General features: G+C 42.0%; 1 protein-coding gene across 3 annotated transcripts in view; it reads left to right on the forward strand.

Moving 5' to 3' along the window:
• The window catches only part of LOXHD1 (lipoxygenase homology PLAT domains 1), a 143,609-nt gene that overhangs the window by 70,785 nt on the left and 47,803 nt on the right, over positions 1-25,021 (forward strand). For 2 of the 3 annotated variants that reach the window (XM_009923972.2, XM_069774821.1), the window contains 13 exons: positions 690-987; positions 1,466-1,620; positions 2,902-3,035; positions 3,950-4,098; positions 5,402-5,506; positions 6,230-6,358; positions 7,109-7,273; positions 11,011-11,192; positions 14,084-14,200; positions 18,378-18,540; positions 20,897-21,051; positions 21,902-22,111; positions 23,535-23,658. In XM_009923972.2, coding sequence (XP_009922274.2) covers positions 690-987; positions 1,466-1,620; positions 2,902-3,035; positions 3,950-4,098; positions 5,402-5,506; positions 6,230-6,358; positions 7,109-7,273; positions 11,011-11,192; positions 14,084-14,200; positions 18,378-18,540; positions 20,897-21,051; positions 21,902-22,111; positions 23,535-23,658 — 2,086 coding nt within the window. Of the gene's footprint in view, positions 1-689; positions 988-1,465; positions 1,621-2,901; positions 3,036-3,949; positions 4,099-5,401; positions 5,507-6,229; positions 6,359-7,108; positions 7,274-11,010; positions 11,193-14,083; positions 14,201-18,377; positions 18,541-20,896; positions 21,052-21,901; positions 22,112-23,534; positions 23,659-25,021 lie in introns of those variants that run through there. The other variant, XM_069774822.1, reaches the window with a different exon arrangement.

Consider the following 25,021-nt stretch of genomic DNA (forward strand, 5'->3'; position numbering starts at 1 on the left):
ATAATCTAAACCGACAAGGCTTTGTATTATCTGCTGTATCGACTAGAGAGATGGAAATCTTCTTACTAATACGGCCTTCTGCCACTGATGCATTGTAATCACTAATGATTGTATCCTCTCTGCACACTAGCAAAGTGAGAAAATACTTTTCTAATTTTCCAGATGAGAAGGAAGGAGAAGGGCAATCCAAGCCCATGGTCCTTGTCAGAGATCGGGTTATATGAGTCCAGGTTTACTGCCTTTTTGCTGCATTATTATCACTTCTTTCTTGGTTCATGTCTTGTACTAAGTATTAGATGTATCTTATTATTCATTTAAAAAAAACCTCAGGCACTAAGAATCTGTAAAAAACTAATATGTTATTTTGGCATATTCACCTGTAATGCCAACATAGAGATGATATTGGTGAGGAGAGCAATGGAGAAGCAGGGAGCCTAGTAAATATGAATTCAGCTCCTATCCTCACCATGGTTGCGCTGAATATCTTCAGCTCAGTCTGTGCAGATGAGATTTGGTGATGGAAGGTGTGAAAGAATAAAAAGTAAAGGTAAACTTGGATAAAAAAATCAATTTTATCCTTGCTTAGATGTTTTGGGTGATAGAGGCGATGCTCCTCATTTTTAAGAATGCACTTTATGAAGTTAAGATGTCTTACATCCTCCTGGGTGCTGACTTTCCCTTGGTGGCAGAGAGAGGCTGCAGATGTTGGCAAGATTTATAAGATCCGGATAGGCCACGATGGGAAAGGCATTGGGGATGGCTGGTTCCTGGAAAGTGTCACGCTGAAGCGGCTTGCCACGAAGATGAAGGAATCTGATAAAAAGAAGAAGAAGAAAAAGAAGTCTGATGAGGAGGAAGAAGAGGAGACCACGGTGGAAGAAGTAATGGAAGTCTATACATTTGTGGCACACCGCTGGTTGGCTAAAGACGAAGGAGATAAGGAGCTTGTGGTGGAGCTGGTGCCTGATGAAGAATCTGCCCTGGAGGGTAAATACCAGAGGGAAAGTGCATGTGTATGTGGATACAGCGGTTGCATGAAGGGCGATAACCATGCTCTGGTGCTTTGCAGGACCATTTATAGCCCCCCAGTCATCCCATTGCCCCAGGCTTGCAGTGTAGCTTACACTGTTGGTTTGGTTGATGTGGTTTGGTTTGGTATCCTAAAGGACTTCTATAGGATTCTCCAAGGCTTGTCTGGGGTACTTGGGACATGAGTCTTACAAGTTACCACCGTAGCTGGGAGTTTAGCAAGCTGTAACTATTTATATGGTTAATGACAAAGGCTGGAGAAAGATGGAACTGCTCTTGTTCTAAGATAGATGCAAACAAACTCCAGACAAAATCTTTCTTAAAAGTGACTGTGCTGGCATTTTTGGGCTACATGCTTGCATGGTGAGCCACGGATCTGATGAAATATGGCTATTTCTGGGTTCCTCCTGATCTGCTTTTTCAATTTTACTTGCAGAGAATACATACGAAGTCCATGTTCTCACTGGGAATGTGTGGGGGGCTGGGACGGATGCTAATGTCTTCTTGAGCATCTATGGTGTCAGAAGAGGAGACACGGGTGAGCGCCAGCTGAAAAGGTCGAATAACCTCAACAAGTTTGAAAAGGGCCAGGTAATGCATGAACTCAACCTACTCAAGCGAGCAGAAGGTTGGCAGAGCTCTCTTAGTTATGCTGGCCATTCATTACAGTCTCTTCTCTGCAAGGCTTGGCTCCTTCTTTCAGCTTAAAGCTCAGATGTGTTTTATTTCTTAAATATATTATTTAAAACAAAATGCCTCACAACATTTTCCAGGGGAAATTCATTTGAATAGTAAGCTGAACACCAATTCTACATCGGAGCCACCTTTAGCATCTGCTTCCTGTAAGCATTCTGGTAATAATGTTTCCTGCCAGGAATACTTGAAAACCACAAACTTTAAATTAATATTGGAGAGTGTTTGTGAGGCAGCTCAAGTATGTCAGTATTTAGATTGCAAATATGATTCTAAATGTTCTACTCAACCAGTCAGGGAATAAAAGCAATATTACATGGTGTGCTATAATTACATTTTAATCCAATCCAATTAAACAACCTCTCTTGTAGATTGAATATTTGCCATAAAAATGTTTATGAACAATTAACAAGCTACTATTATAGCCAGGAATTGTTCAAGGAATAATTTTGAATAACGAAAAATTATGGGAACAATAAGCAGCTGTGGAAAACTTGCAATCACAAAAAAGAGCCTAAGGTTGTTAAATAAGCAGTTAGCTGTGATTTATGAGCTTGGCACCAGTGAAACTGCAACCTGCACATGGTTCCTCATCGAGTGGGAAGAGCTCCAAGCTGCAAATGTAACTTTCTCTGCTCTTGGGAGTAGAAACACAGAGTCTACCAACAAGTTAATCACATTAAGATATTTAAAGTATTATGATAACAAGGACCATCCTGTCACACTAATACAGCTAATAAACGAACCTCTTGGCTGCAGTAAATGACAAAAGGAAGAAATTCTGTGCCTTGAAATAAAGCACATGGAGGTGCACAGGAGAGTTTCCGTGGAGTCCATACGTTTGTGTCCAGTTCCAGATTCAATCTGGCGGAAAATACTAAACCTGAAAGGAATGAGATTTAGGAAAGATGAGTTAAACAGAGGAAGCTGAAATGGGGGTGAAGTTAAGAAGGGTTGTGCAGCTCCAGGGCTGTTAACTGCCTTGTAGGAGCCAAGCTTGAGTGTTAATGGCAGAGCTCACAGCTCAGTAGTTATTTTAGTACATCCACCCAAAGAATACAAGGGGGACTTAAAACACCTTTTGTTTTAATGGGAAAAAAGATTTCCTTTGGCCATTTACTGCCTTTCTTTCCCCCTTTTCTGGGAAACATGGTCATTTGCCTCTTGCCTCCTGTGCAGGTGGATGTGTTCACCATCAAAGCCATTGACCTGGGTGAGCTGAAGAAGCTGCGGATCCGCCACGATAACTCTGGTGCTAGCCCAAGCTGGTTCCTGGAGAGGGTAGAGATTGTTGACCTCAAGGAGAGCACCACGTGAGCAGCCTGTCGCACCCTTTTTGTATGGTCAGAAAAGGGGGCACATCCTCAGGAGCCCGCAGAACCGCAGGAAGGCAGAGGAGATGCAGAAGGGCATCGTCGTAGCTCCCCACCAACTCACAGGCATCCTTTGGGAGCCTTGTGATGGTTGTGCTGTAATACTGAGTGTGGGGTCATTCTGGGGTACCTCTGTTGTGGGGTTTTGCTGCCCCAGCTTCTCTGCAGTTTGGGAACCAGCAGTGTTTGGAAGGAAACCTCAGCTTTTCTCTGTTTCTCCTAGGAGGGACTCTCCCTCCTGAAGAGGTCCCCTTGCAGAGCCTGCACTTGTGTTTCCTTTCAAGGCTCTGCTCTGGAAGTCCCTGACCTCACATTTTGTTTGTCTTTTGTACCTAATGCAAAGATCTGGGCCAAAAGCAAGTCCTGATCTAAGCAAACTCCCATGATTTTCACAGACAGGTGGAGGAGCAGAGCCTAGGCTGTTAGAAACCTGAAATACAGGCTTGCCTTTGAGCTGGAACATGCTTGAAGTCACATGCTTAAAAGTTGCACAATGCTTTGGTGGGTGGGACTGCTCATAAGGACTTAAGATGGATCTACTCTTCATAAACATAAAATGCCTGGGAGACTGGAGGTTCCCTTGAGTTGTTTAACTTTTTTTGGGAGTGAAAACTAAAAGGAATCAATCATATGGGGCTGACAGCTCAGAAACAGCACTTTTCAGTAAGTGCTCACTAACCTGTTTATGGATTTAATTCCCACAAGAAATACCAGAACTTCAAGGATGAAAAGAGATATATTGTTCAGCTTTGAGTAATCTTGTTTTTTAAAGTAACCTCTGATCTGTGCTTGTTTATGTTATTAAAGCCTGTGAAGTCCTGTGTAAGTGCTGGGTGCTGCTGTCATTCTTGTAGGTATTATTTTCCATGCCAGCGGTGGTTAGCAGTTGAGGAAGATGACGGTCAGATTGTCAGGGAGCTGGTCCCAGTGGATGAAGCATTTGTAAAGAAAGATTCGGAAAATGATGGCCAGTCTCTTGCAACGCTGGGCCTGGAACAGAAAGGTTTATGTTAGCCTTGTATTTCTTCCACTGTGGGGTTGAAAAGGAACCAAGTTATTAGCACTGCTGAGGGCACTAGCAGTTAGCGTTCACTGGGCTGTGAGTAATTCTGCCCTGAGCATGAAGCTTTCAGGTGCGAATGAAGTGTGAAGTGCGTGTCATCCAGCGAGGAGTGGACACTCCTCATTTTTAGGTGATTTAATCATCTTGCAAGATTGGACCCAAAGTGAGAAAGCCAGGAAGATGGATAACATGTTTGGTCATCATCTCTCAACTCAAACACACATTCGTTGGTAATATCTAAGGCACAAATCCCAGACATTTCACATCATGTACTGGAATGGTTACACATTCCAGCGTGAAACCGAGCAGAGAGCAAACATGACCAGAGAAAAGGAAGGGACCTAAGTTTGTTTCCATCTTGCTGCTTGTGTCCGTTGTCCTCCAAAACAACTTTGTCTCTCTTGTATATGATTTTGCACGGTAACCACATCGCAATAACACACTCCTGGGTCTGATGCTGAAAGGTGCTGAGTGCCCAGCACTTCCACTGGCTTCACTGCAAGTGAAAGGTCTTAAATTCCCTGCCTCAGATGCTTCTGAATATATGAATAATTTCCACAAATTGGATAGCCAACAAATTTCCACAAATTGGATAGCCCTTTGGTTCAGGAGGGCCTTCTGGCTGAGCAGCATCTTGGAAACATGTGTCTAACTATGGAAGAAAGGTGCTGGTCTGGAAATCTTGAGTATGTTTTTGTGGCGCAGTGAAGACTATATTAGACTTTTCCACAATTTTTATGAGTTTCCTGCGCTTGCTAGATGATGGTGAGATAGAAACCTCCCTAATGATGTTATTGTGAAGGGTGTGTTGATGAATATGAACCATATATATCAATGTGCACATACTTTCTGGTATGTGTTATAGGCACATATATTATGTGGTGCTATTAGAATAAAGCGGGGAGGGGATGTTGTGGGTTTTTTTTTAATGAAATAGCATTGTAGGCAGAGGCAGATTTGAAGTGCCTTAAGGATTCCCAGGAAGCAAATGGGAATGCTGGAGCACATTTCCTATCTGTAGATATGCAGACAATGTACTGAATGACTGGAGCAGTAGAAGACTCTGCAACCAGATAGCCCAGCTCACCCCAGGAGCTACCACAGCATGCAACAGGAATTGGGGATTACAACATGGCTGTAATGGGTCAAATTAAAACCCAAACCAACACACATATGCAATGAGAAGTAGAGTTAATTCCTGCTCAGATTTCACACTCCTAAATTAAGATATTTTATCTGACAGCTAAATCAACAACATACACGGTGAAAGTGAAAACCGGGGACAAGAAGAACGCTGGGACAGATGCCAATGTCTTCATCACTCTCTATGGAAGTAAAGACGACACAGGTATGGCTTCACGTGATGGAACAGGATAGCACCTTGCTGCTGGATACCTGAAAAGACAGGTCATGGTTTCCTTTTGTTTCCTCAATACCCATTCCTCACTCCTTTTTAGTACAACTTCATGTTCTTGCTGTCTCTGCATACATCGTGATAACTGGGAGCATACCACCAGCTGCTGTAAATCACTGTCGAACTTTACGATGCTGATTTGCACCAGCTGCCGATCTAAAGGCTTTAATTTCAATTATAGAAACAGCACAGTTGACTGGGACTACATTACTGAGTAGTGAATGCAGTGAATGATTTGCTTTCCTCAGCAATGAATCAGCATGCCCCTGAAATCCAGCTCTCCTCTGCCTCTTTGAGTGGCCCAGAAGTATTTAATCAGCTGATGAGCAAATCCTCTTGGAAGCGGCCGAGCTGTGTGTGCAGTGACTTGGATGCCTATGAGAGTGACAGGGAACTGATGGGTAGGACCAATTTCTTTAGCTCTGAACACAGCACAACAGCATCGTCCCTGTGGCACTGCCAGAGGATCATTCAAGAAAGGAATTCTGTATATTTTGGGTGTTGATACAGATTTGGGTTCAGAGAGAGGGACAAAGCTCAGATCTTGAGACGAAAAGCCAGTTTTTACGTTTTAGCCACTTCCCTCGCTCCACTGTTGACATTCCCAGAGGATTTGTTTCACATGCTGAACAATGTCCTTTTGCATCGCCACAACAGGGATAGTCAGCCTAAAGGCCTCAAAGATTAACAAGAACAAATTTGAGCGTGGGAAGGTAGATGAGTTTACAGTGGAGTCTGTGGACATTGGAGACCTGAAAAAAATCAAGATAGGCCATGACAATAAAGGTAAGAGAATCTGCTTTGTAACGTAGTATTTCTAGTGCATTAGGCACATCGTTGTATAAAATAACCTGCCTCCAAGATCCCAAACGTAATTTACCTTTTCGGTGACAGATCCTTGCTGTCACTTTGGCTGTTGCTGCTACTATCTTTACTGCTAATATCGTTCCCATGGCCATGGCAACAAGAGCATAGTGGTGGCTACTTGCAGGTAGCTTTGCAACCTCTCTCTGTAAAAGGCTCTTTAGCTCTGTGGATACATCTTTAGAGAGATTTCTCATACATCACCAAACCTCATATTTTTTCTTGTCACACATGGGACCTATAGACTCATCTCGTTTCTTTATCAATATTTTTATTGTTTTGATCATCAATCTTGGCTGCTTTTTAGATGTGGCTGTGTCTCTACTACAAACAAGGGAAGCAGTGGAAGGACATGTGGATTCCTTCCCTATGGGGCACCAAGGGACATGTTTGTTGATAACTCCTCTATCTTATTACAAAGGCAAATTAATCCAAGTGATGGAGTAATTAGCACTTCCATGTGCACCTCTTTAACCTGATGCATATAGAAATGTAAAGCACATTAGCTCAAACCTGGACAATCGCTTACAATGATCTTTATGGTATCTATTCTATTTTTCCATTGGCAAAAGAGAGGATGATTTATTTCTCAGAGATCTGAAATGCAATGATTCATTTGCTGTTGTCTGTAAAGGCTTTGTGGGTTATTCACTGTTATCTCTCCAAACACAGGAAATTCAACTGGCTGGTTTCTGGAATGGGTGGAGATTGATGCCCCGTCACTGGGACAGTGCCTCAAGTTCCCTTGTGGCCGTTGGCTGGATAAATCGGAAGATGATGGAGCCATTGAGAGAATTATCTTCCCTGCAGAACTGCAGACAACAGAGTATATCCCATGTGAGCAGAATGCCACTTCCCCAGGATACACCCATCATTACAGAAGATAAAATCTCACTAGCTCATGCAGTTTTATAGGCTTGGCCTCTCCCTTGAATTGGCTTTTAAAAATTTATAAATACATTACATGCCAACTATTCCAATTACTATCAGAAGGTTCCTCTGGGTGCTCTAGACTAACTTCTCCTGTATTTGCCAAATCAGAGAGTCACTAGAAGCCATGTGGCTGTGTATAATTGTCTCTCTGCTCCCTCTTGCCCTGTCATCTCCAAGTTCTCAGCCCATTCCAAGTTGTCTTCCTTGTCTCCAGTTTCCCTTTGGTCTTGCTCCATTCTAATATTGCTCTTTCTGTTGTCAAAGCAGACACTTCGGTCTCGCTTCCAAGCCTTGGTTCCCCCGGTGCCTTTGGCACTGCATACCCCTCTCTTGCTGAAAGACCTTCTTCCAGAGTTTCTTCAGTGCGGTGTTTTTCTGATAGCATTGCACCAGTCTACATCTTTTAGTGTTCTCTAATTTTTCCTTACTCTTCACTTCACTCCCCTCTAAATTAATGTTTGGGGTAAACCCAGTGTCTTTTGGGAGCTCCTTCTAAGTACTAAGCTTATAATTTTCAAGTCTACTATGGCACCTCAAACTAGCCCACCTTCAGGGGACTATCAAAATTGCCTTTTCCCTTCATTAGGTTGGAAGCCACAATGACGAGGGACAAGGTCTGGAACCTGAAAGTTGCTTTCCACCCCATGCCCTGCCACGTGCTTCCTAGGTGTCTCTGAACAAGCGATAAGTTTTTCACACCAAAGCTGTCTCCTATCTCATTGCATCCCTCATTGTATGCATTGATGGTATCAAAAGCCTTATCTCCTGCAGTTCCTTATTTAGACATCAAAAGTTAGAGCTGCCTAATCTCTCTTTTTCTGCCTCAGTTTCCTTCTTCATAAGTAGTTGTGAGAATAACCACACAGAAGACTATCAGCTGCTTTGGCTCCTTCTCTTTTACTGTCAACACTGTGGTTCGTGTTGAAGGTCTCCTTCACACTGGCTGGCCGACCCTCCAATGTCCAGATCCTCGTATCCTGCAGTCTATAAGCTAGAATCATCTTTCTCCTCTGAGGATCTGCCAATCACCTCCTTGTGCCTCCTGCATGCTTTGACCAAGCTATTTTTTATTTCTCATGTCTTACTTTCTTTACCTAAAATGTCTGGAGCAGAAGAATGGATACTCTTTGCTCCCTTCCTCACTTTTGTCCGTCAACTGGAAGACATAATAGTCTTTGTGTCTGAAAAAATAAATCGGTAGACAGATACAGTGAATATGTTCATAGCAGTGAATATAACCCAGAGACCTTGTACGTGCTTCTCATCAGGTTTTTCCATGTTGTCCCAGTTGATATATATTTTGATGCAGATGTTGACTATATAATTTATTAATGTCCTTGTATATTACAATGATGTAAGGGTTTCTGGCATACCATGCCTTTGAGTACATAGTTCGTGTAAACCTGATTTTTATCAGCAATCCACATTCAGCCTTTGAAAATAGTCAGGCCTCTCTGGCAATAAAGTTGCACCAGGCTCAGTGTCAGCTTAGGCTGTTCCACCATTTAAACCATTCCCACTGTGCTATTTACTGCATTCTGGTTTCCTAACTATTAACCTGGGGGTTTCAGTTTGCCAGAGGTAACTAAACCGATTTGATTTGTTTTATGATGACTCGCGCCAGAATTTTTTCGCGCCGAACAAATGATGAAACATGTCACCGACAGTCCAATTAAATTCATCCCTGTGGGGATACAACTTTAAAAGTGCCATGTAAATGAAATGGGTGTCTGACAGCTGAAAGTTCTGCTGCTAGTGACCTTGTTACGGTGCCGCTTTGCTGATTCAGTTCTAAGCTGACGTTAATATTCAAGCAACAAGAGCAAGCGTCACGGACTTCAGCAGAGAACATCATTTTTAATTCATAATGTGTAGCATGTGATTTTTGGTCTACAGGATTTTTTCCCCCCTCTTACATACTGGAGAAACTGTTCCAGTTTACTTGCAGCACAGCAGAGCAGATTTCATTGGGTTGGGCAGAAAGAATATTAAGTACCTCCAGGCTGACGCTCTGTAGAAGAAAACTCCTTAATTTCTGTTCTCCCGAGAGCTGTTTTTAGAGAGCCTGGGTTTTTAATGAATGATTAGTCTCTGATACGCATAATCAGAGTTACTCCAACAGTAACAGATATGGTGCCAGAAACCTCTCTACCCTAACAGAGATGCTGAATCTGAAATACATCACAAAGTGCTGTCGTATAAATAGCAAAGCTGACTGGAGTCACTGCGGCATAGGAGGATGCGGATGAGAAGCAGCTGAGAAGATTGTAGTGAGGGATGGGAAACGGTGGAAGCTGGGTGGGTGGTGTACAGGAGAGGGATGGCCTGGAGCGGATCCTGGTGATAGCACTGGGTGTCGAAGGCTGTGCTTATGGGTATCGACCTGAGCTACAGGGATTGTGTCTCTTTGTGGCAGGAGAAGTCCCTGCAGTTAACTGGTGGTGCCCAAGCCTTACCTGGTATTTTTCATCTGTAGATTTCAGAAAGGATTTAAAGGAAATAGAGATAGAATTCCATTTGCCAGATGGCACACCTGAATTTACATCTCCTCATGGCAGTGGGATGTCTGAATTCCCATTATCATCCATAAATGTTTGGTCATTCACAGAGGGTGCATTTGGAGAATGATTCGGCTAACCCCGGGGAAGATGCTTGCATTTACTTGTCTCACTCTTTCTTCAAACTGCATTGACTTTAGTGATTACATCTGGAGATGTGCAGACCTATTGGATGTGCAGACATCTGAACATAGGTTTCTTACTCTGTGAGCTACACACCGTCCCACCTTGGAAACTGAGGATATTCAGCAAATCTGTGGCAGAGCCAGGAACAGAGCCCCAGTCTTATTCCTGGGTCAGTCTTATTCCTGAGCAAGTCTGAGTCACGCTCCAGCAGGACTCGGCACTGAGAAGCTGTGAAGATAGAAAAGAACAAAAAGAGGCATCAGATTTTTGGGGTCATGGGACATTCTGGAGAAACCAAGGGAACAGAATAAGGAAGTATTTAGGGACTTGATCCTTACTGTTCTGCATTAACCATTGACCTGGTAGTAATTTAACCTGTTTGCCTTGGTGCTGCAGACAAGGTGGTACCAAGAGAAAACCAGATCAGAGTGGACAGCGGAGGGTTTTATTTGTTTTCCTTATGATTGATTTTTGTCACTTGTTTAGTAACAAAAATAATGATAGATTTTTTTATCAATAAGGCTATCTTGAACATCTATATACTCCCTCCAGTTAGCTTAACTTCATCCATCTGCCTAGTTGCTCAAAAATTTGTGAATTCGTGTTTTGCTTTAAGACTTGAGCTGTTGAAGTAAATCCTGTTCCAATAACTTTAGATGTCAGGTATAAATATACTGTGTGCTTTCTGATCATGTGATTAATCCCAAAATCTCAGTAAATGAACATGCATCAAGGTCATTTGGCCTTATAGGGTTAAAGCAAATCCCTCCGGATTCTCATAGTACTGACCAGCTTGATATCTAAAAGACCACAAGTGCGTGATTCCTACCCTGTTCTCTTTAACTGAGGAGTGATCTAATCCAGATTTTGTTTCATTAAAATTTTCTCAGGAGCATTGGTATGCCGCTTACTAACTTCTGTTGGTTTGTTTTAATTTTCTGCCATTTTCTAAATCAGTTGTTCCTTACGAGATCACAGTCTACACCAGCGATATCTTTGGAGCTGGCACGGATGCGGATGTCTTCATTGTTCTCTATGGAAGCGATGGGATCTGCACTCAGCAGAAATCCTTGTGCCTCAACAAGAGAGAACAAAGGATGTATTTTGAAAGGAACTCAGTGAATCAATTCATTGTGGAGGTAAGATCAAAGATGCTCGCTCTCATCTTAGGTTGCCCTAAGGGGATTAAGAAGAGAAAATGGAGTGAAGTGAGAACTTTTCCTCCTTTAGGAAAAGGTAGTCAGCTCTTTTACTCAAAGAATGTGGGATCAAAACTCTATTCTGCAACAGAATTACTGTGTACTGGATCAAATCTTTTCTCACTGACCTTCAGTTAGTAGCAACCCAAAATTGTCAACATGCAGTGTCCCTGTGGCCTAATGCCACATTAAGACTTGTAAAGGCTGGTGCAATTTTATCATGGAGCTGAGATTCACCAATACATGGATACGGAGGCTTGTCCTTCCAGGTAAAGTTGAGAGCTGCTTTGGAAGGTCCTTACGTCTTCCATTTCCTAGACCATACTTGGTAAAGAGAGGGTACCAGTGTCCATGCATGCCGGATCTAATATGTGTACCTTTCCTTATCACTCTTACTTGCTTGCATATTTGCTTTCTCTTACAGTTTGCAATACTTTGGAAGGTAAGAGGAACCAAATGCTTGCAGTATCTCTGAAACTAGTTGCCTTGTGTTTAAGGTCTCTGCATCATTTCATGTTCCTATATCAGCAGATCGTGTTGAAGGGGCTCATCCATGGTGCTCACTACTTACGTAGCACTTCATTTGGGGTGGATGGTCCATTCATTTATGCTAACTCTATGGCAACCTAAGCATCATGCTGTCTTTCTCTGTATCCTCGGACAGAGACACCATTACTTTGCTGCAGACACCATGATTTTTGAATATTCAAGGCTAACTTTTTGAAAGATCTTATCAAGTATTTCCTGAAATGCTTGCACAACTGTATGCAAATATTAAACCAGTGCACATCAGTGAGTGAGCGCATTTACTTCTACAGTATTCAGCAATTCATATTCATAATATATTCTTATTGCTGAGAATTTGTGAGAGGCAAAAATACAGGCAGTCCTTCTCTGGCCTATCCTTTTGGTACTGTTTCATGCCCTTACCTTCCCTCCCTGGCTGCAACACCAACGCTGACTTCGTAGAGGACCTTACAATCTCTCTGTGTTTTGAGTTTGGTTTGGTTTTGTAATTGAAGGGAAATCTTACACTAAACTTTTTAACAACTTAAAATGCTTCCAGCCCACATTGTTGTTATATGGCATGAATCCTAAAATAAATCTCCAGTGTGATTCCTTAAAAACAAAGAATAAGACTTATTTTGGTGGAGTTTCCACAGTTTTTCATAATAGAGTTGCATTAATCCACAGGTATAAATCTTAAACTGAGTGTTATTGTTATTTCTTTATTCCATAAGATTTATTTTAGGTTTGGTAGAATCTGAAACATCAGTACTTTCTTCTTAGGTGAAGAAAGTGAAAATGCAGTTTGTTCTCCAGATTTATAACATCACATTAACCTGTCCCCAAACTTCATTCTCTCCTCACCAGTTCTTCTTGCTGCAGGAGATGGGGATGAAGCAAAATATATTCTTCTTTCACTTACTTGTGTAGAGCCATAATTTGGAGTTCAACAGACCTTAAAAACAATTCGGGGATCTCAGGAAACACAAACTGAGAATTGCCCCTTTGTTTTAGTGTTTTTAACTGCCTCTACCATTTTGTATTTTGCAAAAGAGATAAAAAAAGATTAAAGACTGGTCTCAGCTATGCTCCCAAGTGATGATTTGCTGAGATGCCTGCAGCAGGGCAAAGTCTGCGTCCTCTTTAACACGGATCTTCACTGGTCAAGCATCACTTTATTGCTATGTATTGATTAAAAGCCTCACTGAAAGATGAGTATTTGGACAGGACAAAAGAGGAGAAAATAATTTTCCCCTAGTGCATACTTGTGTGCATGCATGAGTTTTAGAAATGAGTTTGGATCATTTAATTATTTTGCAATGATGCTTATGCTGTCTAAAGTCAGGGCAGGGCTGGTGAAGTCAAACGCAGTTTGTTCGGAGTGTGAACCCCTTGAGTAGTGCGGTCAGTCTTACTGAGCTGAGGAGTCTTCTAAAATTATTGACGTCTTTGCTTCAGTATGGGGCAATTCTGTCAGCTGGGAAGAGAAGAAGGGAGTAGTCTCCAGTGGTGCGAATTGAGATGTTCAGTTTTCTCATGTTTCCAAGAAAAAAAAGACTCCAAGTCCCTATGGACAGAAAGACGGCTCAGTGTGCTTCTCCTACATGCAAAGGAGGTTTGCAGCCAGCCTTGTTTTTTTTTTAAAGGCCAACTATACAAAAGCTTGCACTGAAATAACCAAAAGCTATTACTTAGGAGCAAATATCATTTTTCCTGTTCAAGCCTTTGGAAGGGAGGTGACTTAAAAGTGAAGAACTGGTTACAAATTACTCTAGTAATAAGGTGAGGCATAAAAAAACCAGTAGCCACTGCATGAGAGCAATTCTGTTGACTTGCTCAGAATGGCATTAGGGTTCTGTGGCAGGAGAGAGATAATATAAAATGCCAGGCTGTTAATATTGTACTTTGACCTCCAAGCTATTCTTCCAGTGTTATAAGAGTGCACGTAAGTGTCTAAAAAGGAAAGGGATATAAAAAGAACAACTGAAGATGCAGCACCATTGCAATTTCTAAAAAATTACCTTCATTCCCACTCATACAGAGAAGCCTGAGATGCGGGACTGCTGCTGTGCAACCAAACCTATCTCATACAGTGGGTAATTTGTGTAGAGCAAGATTCCCTCCACTTTGGGGACAGAAATTCAGGGCAACCCTTTAGCTAAAATGGAAGTTAAGGCATAATTGGCATCAACACTAATATTTGCTCCCCTCGGACTTCACACAGACTGGAAAAATAGGAAATAAGCTAAAGAAGTAGTGCCTCAAAAGGCACCTGTTGTTCATGCCATAATCTTTCTCTTTTTTTTTTTTTTTTTTTTCTGTAGCTGGAGGATGTTGGTGACATTATTGAAAAGATTCGCATAGGACACAAGGGTGGAGGACTGAACTCTGGATGGCATTTGGACCATGTAACGATTCGGAGACTCTTACCAAACGGAAAGGTAGGCTGCAAATCCCAGAACGCTGCCATATGTTTCCATTAGCAGCCGCTTCCATTTCCCAAAGTGCATCTTCTGTATACAAAGCGTGATTAACTGTGAAAAATGACTCTCCAAAGAACAATGCACACTAATGAACTTGCTAGAGTTTGGAGATCTGGGGACAAGAAACATGTATTACCATGTTTTATTCTTCAAATGTTGATTATAAGACTCTGCAATCATTGCTTTTTTAAAAAAAATGCTGTTCTCATTGTACCTTTTGACTAGAATAGAGTTATTTCCTCCTGGCAGCGGATGGGAGCAAAGCAGAGATGTTGCTCCTCATCCTTTTGGAGACATTCGCTACTCTTTATCTTTTGTGTGAAAGAGTGATCTGTCTGCTGGGTTTGGAGGCAACATTATCATAACTTGCTTGCTGGACTGAGAGGGAAGATTCCCGAGTTTGTACCCATTGCTGTACAAATACAGCTAATAAATTACAGGGCTGAGCACTGCACCACTGTGGCTGAACATTCCCCAGTGCCCAAGGCTAACTTAGATAATGGTGTGTTTGGGTGACATGAGAGGCCAAAGCTTCCTATTTTCATGTGTAGTTTTGTTTTGAACAATCACAGGGAAGGACGTGGATGCACCATTTTAAAATAAAAAGTATTGTGGCTAAACATAGACAAGAAATAATTTCATCCCTTAATTCTGGAAAAATAAATGCAGGGAGCCAGTACAATTAAGACAAGCAAAATGTCTGTCAGTGCAAGTCCCTGAATCACTCATATAAAAAATGTCAAATTAGGTCCTAGGACTTTTGGTTGCTCATGTTAACAGGATTAAGGCAGTGCAGCCATATCAGTCATCTTGATCTTGTCCGCATAAGAAACTGTGCTTCGGCCCTGCTTTCAGATGCTGGCTGTAGGAACAGGAATGAAGCTGGCTGCAGGGAAGTTCAGGAGAAAATCACCACTTCAGGACCAGTTCAGAATTGGAGCAGTAGCTGTGTTTGGGAATACCTGGGCTCTCTCCTCTGTCTTGTCCTTTCTCCCCTCATTCCGAAGGGAGGTCAGCTTTCATCTCCACCTCAATGCTCAGGTCTGCCCCTTCCTGAAGTGACTTCTAATATCAAGTGTTGGTGTAAACACGACCTCCTCAGTCATGGTGAACCTACTTGATTCCTCCTTCAAAATTTCCAGGATATGTTTTAGTCTCTTTGCCTCACGATCAACTCAAAGGTCTGCCCTGAGCCTTCCTCATCATGCTCAAGCCTGTGTCCTCCCGTACAAGCTTCTTCACAAGCCAATACCCTTTGATTGTTTCTCACGATCACCTTTTTGCCAGTCTGTTATTATCAGACCCTCTGTCTGTGTATTGACTAACCTTTGCCTTGTACAGCTTCATTAGGCTAACGAACGTTGGTTTTGGAGATACTGTTACTGGTCATAGGCTAGCGAAGATGAAGAGGGGGATGCACAAAGGTATGGAAACGAAGGGAAAAGAGATTCGTGGGCTGCCCTTTTCTACACCTACCATTAGCTGAGCACTTTGGGAAGCTTCCGAGAGCTCTGTGTTGGGTGCTCTTCCATTAGCCCAGAAAGGGTCTCGGGGCTGTGGGGCTCTGCAGTCCTTACAGCAGCTTTGAAGGACAGACAGTGAGAAAGCTGGGAAGGTGGAGGAAGGGAAGAAGACCATGAACAACTTAAAAATTGAGAGATTCACAATTCTGCTGATCTTTTGATTATGGCATGGGAAAAAAGAAGAAAGCAGAGCACTGCGTGATGCCGCTGATCAGCCGCAGGATATTATGACCTGCCACAGGATAGCAATATGCTGCTGCCAATGCTTCTAAAAGCTATGCTACCTGATTAGACTGCTAAGATGTGTCTAGATGTAGCTGTAATGCTGCAAAAGAAAAATGAGGTCAGTAACTTTTCAGATTAAATTGAAAGCACTTGGGTAGGAAACTAAGATTGTTGCATGCCAATAAAGCTCTGTCTTGGCATGCCAATTATATCTGATAATTCTATTTCATTTGTTACAACTTGGAGAAGGGCAAAGCACTGACTTTTAGCACACTATCATACCCTGCTTCTAGCTTAGGGCCAGACTCAGACTCTAATGAAACAAATTCTGTTCGGAGCTGCAAGAGGATTTTACCGTGGGTAACATAAAACAGTGCACTTTATGTCACTTAAATATTAATGCAATCACTAACAAGGAAACTCCAATAAAAACTGTGGCAATGACATGGTGATTAACAATAATGATACAATTAACTCTTGCAGTAACTGCGCATTATGCCCCACTGTGCAGGCACTCAAGTCCCTTGATATCCTATTACCAAATAAACAGTGTTCATATCAACGGCACGTACAGCCAACATTATGGATGTTTAAGAGCAGTTAAAAGCTTCAGCAAGAGACATGACTGAAATGGGATCTCTACCAGGAGTAGAGAGTTTCAGCACTGAAGCATCATTCTGGAAAGCCCTCTCTTCACAGACTGTAGGTGGGGAGATGAGTACTGTTCATTGGCTCAGCATACAGTGAGATAATACAGGTTATGTGGTCAGACAGCCGTGCAGAAATGAGGAGGCAGAAGTAGTGGTGTGGCCGGTCATTAGATGCTGTATTTTGCTTGTACAGCACAAATAACACTTGAAAGTAAAATATTTGAGAACATCTCAAGTGCTGCCTGTTTTGTTTGATACCGTTCTGTACAAGTCATGCTTCAAACTGCCTTACGGAGTTAAACATTGCAAGTCTGGGATTAAACAGCAGCACTGCAGGGAGCAGCAGAGAGGAGAAGAAATGGTGTTTTATTGACAGCAGAAGATTTGGGCTACGTGGGTTCAAAGGCTGAGTCTGCTGCAGACTCAAGGCTCAAGTCACACAAGCCCCTTGGGGAGGTTCAGCTCAAGCAGATCAACTGGTCTGGGATTTGTGCGTGGTGGTACGATGACCTGTTCGTTCCAGGTGAGCAGTGACTGGGGTGCACCTCTAATCTTAGGTGCACAACCTATTCCTCCCCAGTGACCGTGTCAGGGAGGGCAGGATCTGGCAGCTCAAGGATGCTCAGCGCAGTAGTAGACAGTGATAACAACATTCAGGATTGCTACAGGGAGAGCTATTCCCTTCTTTTACTATATATTAATATTTTAGGATTTAAATAGTAAACATAGTGAAGAAAGGACCCTGTATTGGTTTGATAAATAATTACATGAGAGTAATTAAGGTGGACACTATTCATACTTATGTTATACGTGAAAGTGATGGCACACAGAGTACTAGAAAGGGCAGAAAGTCCCTGGGCTACTTAGGAGAGAAATGATGAAGTTGTCAGTAAGGAAAGGGCCTTTTTTTTTTTTTTTTCCTTTATTTAGTTACTGTGAGATTAAAACTAACTTTTTTTTTTTCTGTTCAGACTTGTGGGCTCTGCAACTTGCATGATGGCTCATGCCCCTTTCTTTATGGAGACATAGCCTGGGGTGCCCAGCACACAGAAAACTGCCTGCATCTTACCATCTCGGAGGCCTTATGGGAGTCTGTTCTTAATGAGTAGTCTGGGATTGATTTTGTTTACCAAGTGGAAAACACATGTTCTATTGTTTTTGTTTGTTTGATGAAAGAAATCATATTTGTTTCCACCAAAGTGAAGTCAAACCAAAAGATCAAAAATTAAATTGCTATTTTTCTCCTCTTAATGCACGTATGGGAATTGCCTGGAAACCAGCTTCAGTCACAGAATTATAGGGCAAAAATCTTGAAGTATTGACTCAGAATAAACCCCCTACTGACTTCAAAGAGAATGCTCCCTGAGTAAGGATTGAAGAGGGATTGCAGAGTCTCAGTAAAACACAGCTTCAGCGGGAATGGTGCAGTCCCGGTTAGGAATTTGCACGATCGAAAACTGGGAAGGGCAGAGATCTACTGGATCATACAGCCAGTCTTACGCAGCCATTGGGAATTCTGTTCTCTGCTACACATTCAGTGCTTCTTCTCAGAGTCCTCAGATGTCCTCTTTTTGGAGGAAATCTATTTCTATATACTGTTTCAGGTCTGCATCTACATACACATGCATACATACATGAGTTGAAAATCCTTGCCTGCACGTCAGAGTATTTTCAAAGGGGAAATGCTAACGTGTTCACATTATTTTGAAGAGATTATCTCTGTCATGTTTACTTCAGGGCTCAGAAACTGTCACATTTCCATGTGAAAGATGGCTTGCAAAATCTGAAGATGACGGCGAGATTGTCAGAGAACTGGTACCATCTGATATTTTTACTGAAAAACTCATGAAGGATGGGACACTCAAGCAGATAGAGGAAGAAGTTGAAGACCCATTAGAAGGTAATACAATCCTAGGAGTAGGTAGGGACCTGTTAATCTGATTTTTTGGAACAAAACTTGTGGATGATTCTGCAAACATCCTTACTTGTTTGCCCAACTTCACCTGTCCTGTGCACTCTGCTCCTTCCTTTCCTACCCTACCAGTCTGATTCACGCTCCTCTTTCCTCCCAAAGTTGTTTTTCCTACGGCTCTTCAGGTACGTATGGATACCCTCTAAAAATTTGGCTCTAGGCAGCCACCCTCACCTCATTAAAGTGCTTCTGGGGAGGAGAATAAATTGTTCACATTTAGTGTTTGGTCCTCCTGGTAAATGAAGGAATTGAAGAAGAACTGAAGTTTCATCCTAAACTCATTGCCTCTCTGTATGCCCAGCTGTTCATAACTCTTTTTTCTAGAAACTCCTTTTCCCACCCCGTGCTCCCTCTGCCCTTGAGAGAAGTCATGAACCTTCCTACACCCTGAGCAGAGCAAATTGAATTCAGCTGCCACCTTCATTCTCAGTTCTTGCATCTGGCAACAAGATGATTCAAGAGAGAAAATCATTCCTCTCCCTGTTTCTTTTCTCTCAGAGTCTGATTTGCATTTACATTTACCATTGTCAGGGTGGAATTTATACGGATTGTAAGTGTTTTCCATTGCCAGGCAAAGAGGTGCCTTGCCGTAAGGAAGGCTGGAGCCTTTGCACTGTGCCTTTAGAAGAGACAGGTGTACTTTTTCCCCTGTTAGGAAGTATGTGATAGCCCATGGGAGACTTTTTTTCCTGCAGAGGGAAAGGCAGTTTTAATATCAATTAGTAAGTGTCATGACTGCTAGATGCCTGCATGGCATTTTCTGTAACTTACTCACTTCTGTTGCTTTACCTTGCATTAGTTACCATGTGTTAACTAACCTAGGTGACTCATTTTTTCCTTCTAAAGGCAAAGCCTTAAAATAAGTCTTACAGTCTATAGAATAGGGTGGGTTTTTTTGATAACTGAAGGTTTCTTCTGGCGGGGAGCTAGGGCTAAGTTTGGGAACTTCTGCTTTAGATATAAAATACCTGGGACTGGAATTACATCTTCTGCATCTCTATGAGTCCTCATACATCTTGAGCACTGACGCAGTGTAAATGACAGCAATGGCAAATCAGCTTGTGGTATTCAGAGCATCATCTTTTATGTAGTAGACTGCATTTCAGTCCTGAAGGTCCCCAAAACTGGCAAGCAAAAAACAAAGAGGGATGAATTGACCAATTATTAGACTATATGCATTGCTTCCTTCATTACTAATGTAGCAGTTGTCTTGCAAATATGAAGCTGTAATTCTGTAGGACGTAATGTGAAGAGGCAAACCAGAAAACCTGGCATTGCACCTAGCCTGATGAATGGCCGTGATCCATTTCTTAGAGAAACTGATGGAAATCTTTCATGGACTATGAAGCAAAAGGAGCCCTGTTTTACAGAGAAAGCTAGGTACAGAAGAAAAAGACAATATAGATTTCTCTATTTTCTGTTAATGTACAAAGAAGAATCCTAACTAAGACTTTGTGCCTCTTCCTCAGTTGCATTGCCCTGGGATTTGCAAGGAGGCGTTCTCTAGGGCTCGTATGCCATCGGGGTAATCAGAGACTTGTACAGCCCCTAATTGTTTTCCTGGAGAGGATGCTTCCCATAACTGTTTGTTTTCCCTGTGTAATCGGGAAAAGAGTAGCAAAATAAAAATAGGAGTATTTAACAGGGTTAGTAAAGCACATTACTAAAGATTTGATGAGGTTTTATTGGATCATCATTGAGCAAGCTAAAGAGAAAGGGTACTTAAACAATACAGCTCCAACACTTCCTTAATTAAATACCGTCTCAGCAAAAGGACCCAGAAACCTGTTCTCTTTCTGTTTGGGGAATTTATAGAGATACATGCCATTAACTCTGGTAGTAATTGCACATCTGAATCCCTGGAGTTTGTTTATGGAAGATGGAGTATTAAGAATTCACAACACTGAATCACTTGTTCTCAGACGTATGTCCCTTGAGCCTCAGTATGAAAAGGTGCTGAGTTCCTTCACCTCTATCAACATCGTATCCAGTAATAACCGTAATGATTCTTTGCACTTTTAACTGCTCAATATGTGATCAAAGCAATGCACAGGCATTGATTAGGTGGAAAAAAAGGAAAGTCAGCAAATTTCAGCCCAGTGATTCCCCAACCTCTGGATCATTACCAGAAGCCTGAAAGGATAAAGCATATGGGATCTTAAACCTCCAAGAACTGAGTGATGAGCAGAAAGTTTGGGGACCATTTTCTTAGGTAAATTCAGTATCTAACATAGGCTTCGATAATTCACCTGGCCAGAAATCACACCTCTGTTTCTTTCTGCAGTTCACACGTACAAGATAAGTGTGTTCACTGGAGATATCTATGGTGCTGGGACAGACGCTAATGTTTTCCTAAATATCTACGGAGATCTGGGGGACACAGGAGAGAGAAAACTCAGCAAATCTGAAACAAATTTCAACAAGTTTGAAAGAGGACAGGTACAAATGTAATGGGTTAATAATACTTTCCATTTCACAGTCTTTAACCTAAAAAGTCCATGACTGTCTTTATAGCCTGAGCTTTCCTATGAGGGATGAATTGATTGATTCCATTTACCGTGTTCATTACCTCTTAAAATGCTTTGTATGGATTTTGTCAGCTGGGTATTACAACTGACAGGCACTGCAGCAAATGGGTAGATGTTTCTGCAAAGTCACTGATAGACAAATTATGAGCTTGGTCCATATAAACTGGCTTGAATTGTTAGCTGCAGATTTGAGAGCACACAAAACCTGAGGTGTCTCATTCTTACAGCCTCTGTGCAACTGATTTGCATGTACATAGTATATATTCTAATTCACTGCAGAGCATGAGAAATTGATGGGACCTAAGCTGCATCTGTATTTGACAAAATAACTCCAAAAGGGGTGCTCTGTGGCCAGTCCGTGAGTCATATTCACGGCGTCATATGGAGATACTCAAATATAATGATGGCAAAGGTTGTCTTATCTGGATTGCCCATACAAATCTAACCGGATTAGAAAGGGAGTATACTTAGACTTAAAAATCAGGGTGTAAAATTCCAGGAATTCAATATTCTAACTGAAAAAGTGACATTTTGTGCAGCTTCCCCTCATAGCAGAAGCAGACTTCAAAACACTTCCCTGCAGAACAGTTTTAGCATGCAGGTATGCCTCTATAGACTGCTACAAAGCTTTTAACCAAACACCATCATGTGAGATGGAATTTAAACACATATTGTGCTCTGTAGTCTCCGTTTGCTTTTGTCTGGTAGATGATCTGTTGAGAGCTCGTTAACAGAAGCAACTGCTATTGGACACCCTGCAGGAGGATACGTTTACTATACAGGCCGTGGACCTTGGCATTTTGTACAAGATCAAGATTCGTCATGACAATAGCATGTTCAGTCCTGACTGGTTCCTGGAAAAAGTAGAGATCCTGGATGAGACCACAGAGGAGTCATTCGTTTTCCTATGTGAGCGCTGGCTCTCTAAAAAGAAAGAGGACAAAAAGATAGAGCGTATGCTTTATGAACAGGTATGGTTACAGCTCAAGCTGTGATCCCAACCCATTGCTACTAATAAATATAAAATTATTGTCTATCTGGTTGAAGTCCAAGACAGATCATTAGGGACTTATGGTTTTTGACTTGTCCAAAATGAATTTGTGATTTTCAGACAAGTGCTGAAAGTATGGCCACTCTCAGCCCAGTATCACTACCTCTGTAATTGGCAATTTCAACAGGAAAATCTAGGAGTCTAAGTGAAACTCTTCAGCTGAGAGTCAAAGTACCTTGCTGATGCACAGTAGAGTATATTTCCCTGCTGCTCTCCTTGCTGTGCCCACAAAGTAGGTTAGTTATGGGTCCCAATATTCAAAGTCCTCAAGCCAAAATATCAGGTCCTTTGACTTCATCCTCATTGGACTGAATGGGTTTATCTTTTCAGCAACTTCTTCCACCAATGCCAAACATAAAAAATCTAGTTTCTTTGCTACCACTCAAAGCACCAAATGGTTTTTAGTGAAATGCCCTTTCTACTTGCACATTCTCTGTTGCTTTATCAGGCTAATATAGCTAATTGGAATTCGAGGTACATACACTAATTAAAATTAGGAAACAAGATTAATAGACCTCTATTGCTTCTATACAGTGAGGCATAATAAAGCAGCTGATTATAAGTCCGTTGTATTTAAGGAGTCCACTTTGCAAAATACAATGACATTTTAATTGACAGTTACCACTAAAATTATCATCAATGAAATTGGGCCAGACTCATCCTGAGTACAACAGAATGGATGTAAGAAGAGTTACACCATGGATGAGTATTGCCATATGCTCCCTCATAAAATTGCAGCAGACAATGCTATGAATTCTTGTGGTCACACTTACCCTGTTGCTCATATCAATTCATAATGAGGAAAAGCTAATCACTTTTTTTTTTTTTAAATTACTTGACTGTGTCACAAGAGCCTCACATTTATCGGACAACAACACTGAACGCATCTGCAGTAACTTCTCAAATACAATAGATGTTTCATATCATTCAGATTTGCAGTACTCTCCCTCTTACGCTCTTTGACCTGTACCAGGTCAATTAGTCTGACACCACAGTGTGTGCCCTGGTAAGCAAATCTGGCACCGTCCCATCCATCTGAATTGTCTGTGGCTCTTGCTCACACGGGTAGCAGAGAAAAGTCACAACACACCATTAAAGTCCATTAGGTCCATTATATTTTCTTCTATTGTAACACGCATCCAAAATAGCCTGTCAAGGTTACCAATGAAGTAAATGAATGACCTGCAGTAAATTACAAGTCACATTTATTTGAGCTACACTGAGCAAAACGCTACCTGGGAAACTACAGGGATTTATTCTCACGTTCTTGGAGGCACATGGGAAAAGCTGACAACACTTGAGTACTCAACCTCATTACCCTCCCATACGTACCTTCCAACTAGAGCTATGACGGTGAGCGAAACAGCCCGGATGGCTCGTCTGTCAGCCTGTCAAGTCAGGACAGCAATGCGAACGTGAAGGAGATGAAAAAATCCAGCTTGGTCAAGGCGGCAGAAAAAGGATCATGTAAGCGAGCACCGTGTTTGATTGCATGCATACCTGTGTTCTTGGCTTTCAGTGCTTGAGAGGTTGCGTTCGTCCTGATGAAGAACAGGGAGAGGCAGAACAGCAGATTGCTTCTCTTCACCATGTGTTACGACCACTTTGGGAAAGGCTGGATCAGTGCTTGAGTTTCTATGTTTGCTGCTTTTCCTATAGCTCTCCTACCCTAACAGTGGGATAAGCCATGAAGTTCACAGTGACTTCAGTGTTTCCAACTCTCTTCTTTCTCTCCTGTGGAAATCTGTGATGCTGCAGCTTGTCAGAATTAACTTCTCCATTGCCAGCAGACACAGGTTCTCCGAACAGTGTGGTGCTTTGGACAATGTGGCAATATCATTAGGTAGGTGGTTAGTCAAAGGTATGCTGTTTTTGGTTGTGGTGAGGTAAAAGGCACAGGGGACCTCTATGGGCAACTACAATCCCAAGTTGTGTCCCTTTTAGATGCCTAAAGTTAGATGAGTGCCTCCACACCACCAAATGTGGAAAAAGAGCTAGTCAACAACGTCCATAGGGCCACCTCAGAAAGAAACCCACTGACCTGAAGAATCATACTCCCTTTTCCTTCTCCTCCACCAACAACTTCATTGCAGACAGCACTTCAGAAGTGAGGAGACGTGACACTGCCCTCTGAACAGCAGGGTCTGATAGAGTTAAGGGAAGAATTTATGCAAGTTTTGTATAATTTTGTCTGAAGTGTCCTTCAAAGGATCCAAAGCTCTTTGCAGTGAGAGGGACGATAGTCAGACATGCTAACACCAAAAGAGCCTCCCTTGGATTATCAGAGGCTCTTTTCCGCACGATTCCTTAAAGTAGCTCTTGTTGCTGATAGCAGCTGCCTTTTTCCTCCTATATCTCTTTCACCTACTCAGGATGATGTTTCATGTAGCATATTAGATCTGAGTTACCAAAGAAGGCTTTGAATTTCCTGAGGCCTTATTTGCCATGCTTAAGCCATCTCCCCTTTTCAGGATCAGGGTAGTAGTGCCTCATCACCAAGGATGTTTATTTAATATGAATCTAAATGTCATTTATTTTAGAACCCTTCAGGGTTTTTTTGTTACAACAGGTAGCTGCATCACAGAAACTGTTGGGTTGGGAGGGGAGTGGGATATGGGGAGCTGAGCAAAAGCACAGATAAGTCTCTTGGCTCCCAGAAAACAAGCTTCGACTAGGAATGCTCAGGCAAGTTTTCTTTTCTACAAGATGGATTGTCTTATAATTGGGCAGGAGGGTCTGCAAGCACTGTCACTGAAAGACAAGGAGTTCATGAAATCTGGACTGAGGTTCTTGCTCAAATAACCGATGGAAACAGTTGATAGCTCCAGTG

The sequence above is a fragment of the Haliaeetus albicilla genome, chromosome W (assembly GCF_947461875.1).
Source record: "Haliaeetus albicilla chromosome W, bHalAlb1.1, whole genome shotgun sequence".
Classification (NCBI taxonomy): Eukaryota; Metazoa; Chordata; class Aves; order Accipitriformes; family Accipitridae; genus Haliaeetus; species Haliaeetus albicilla.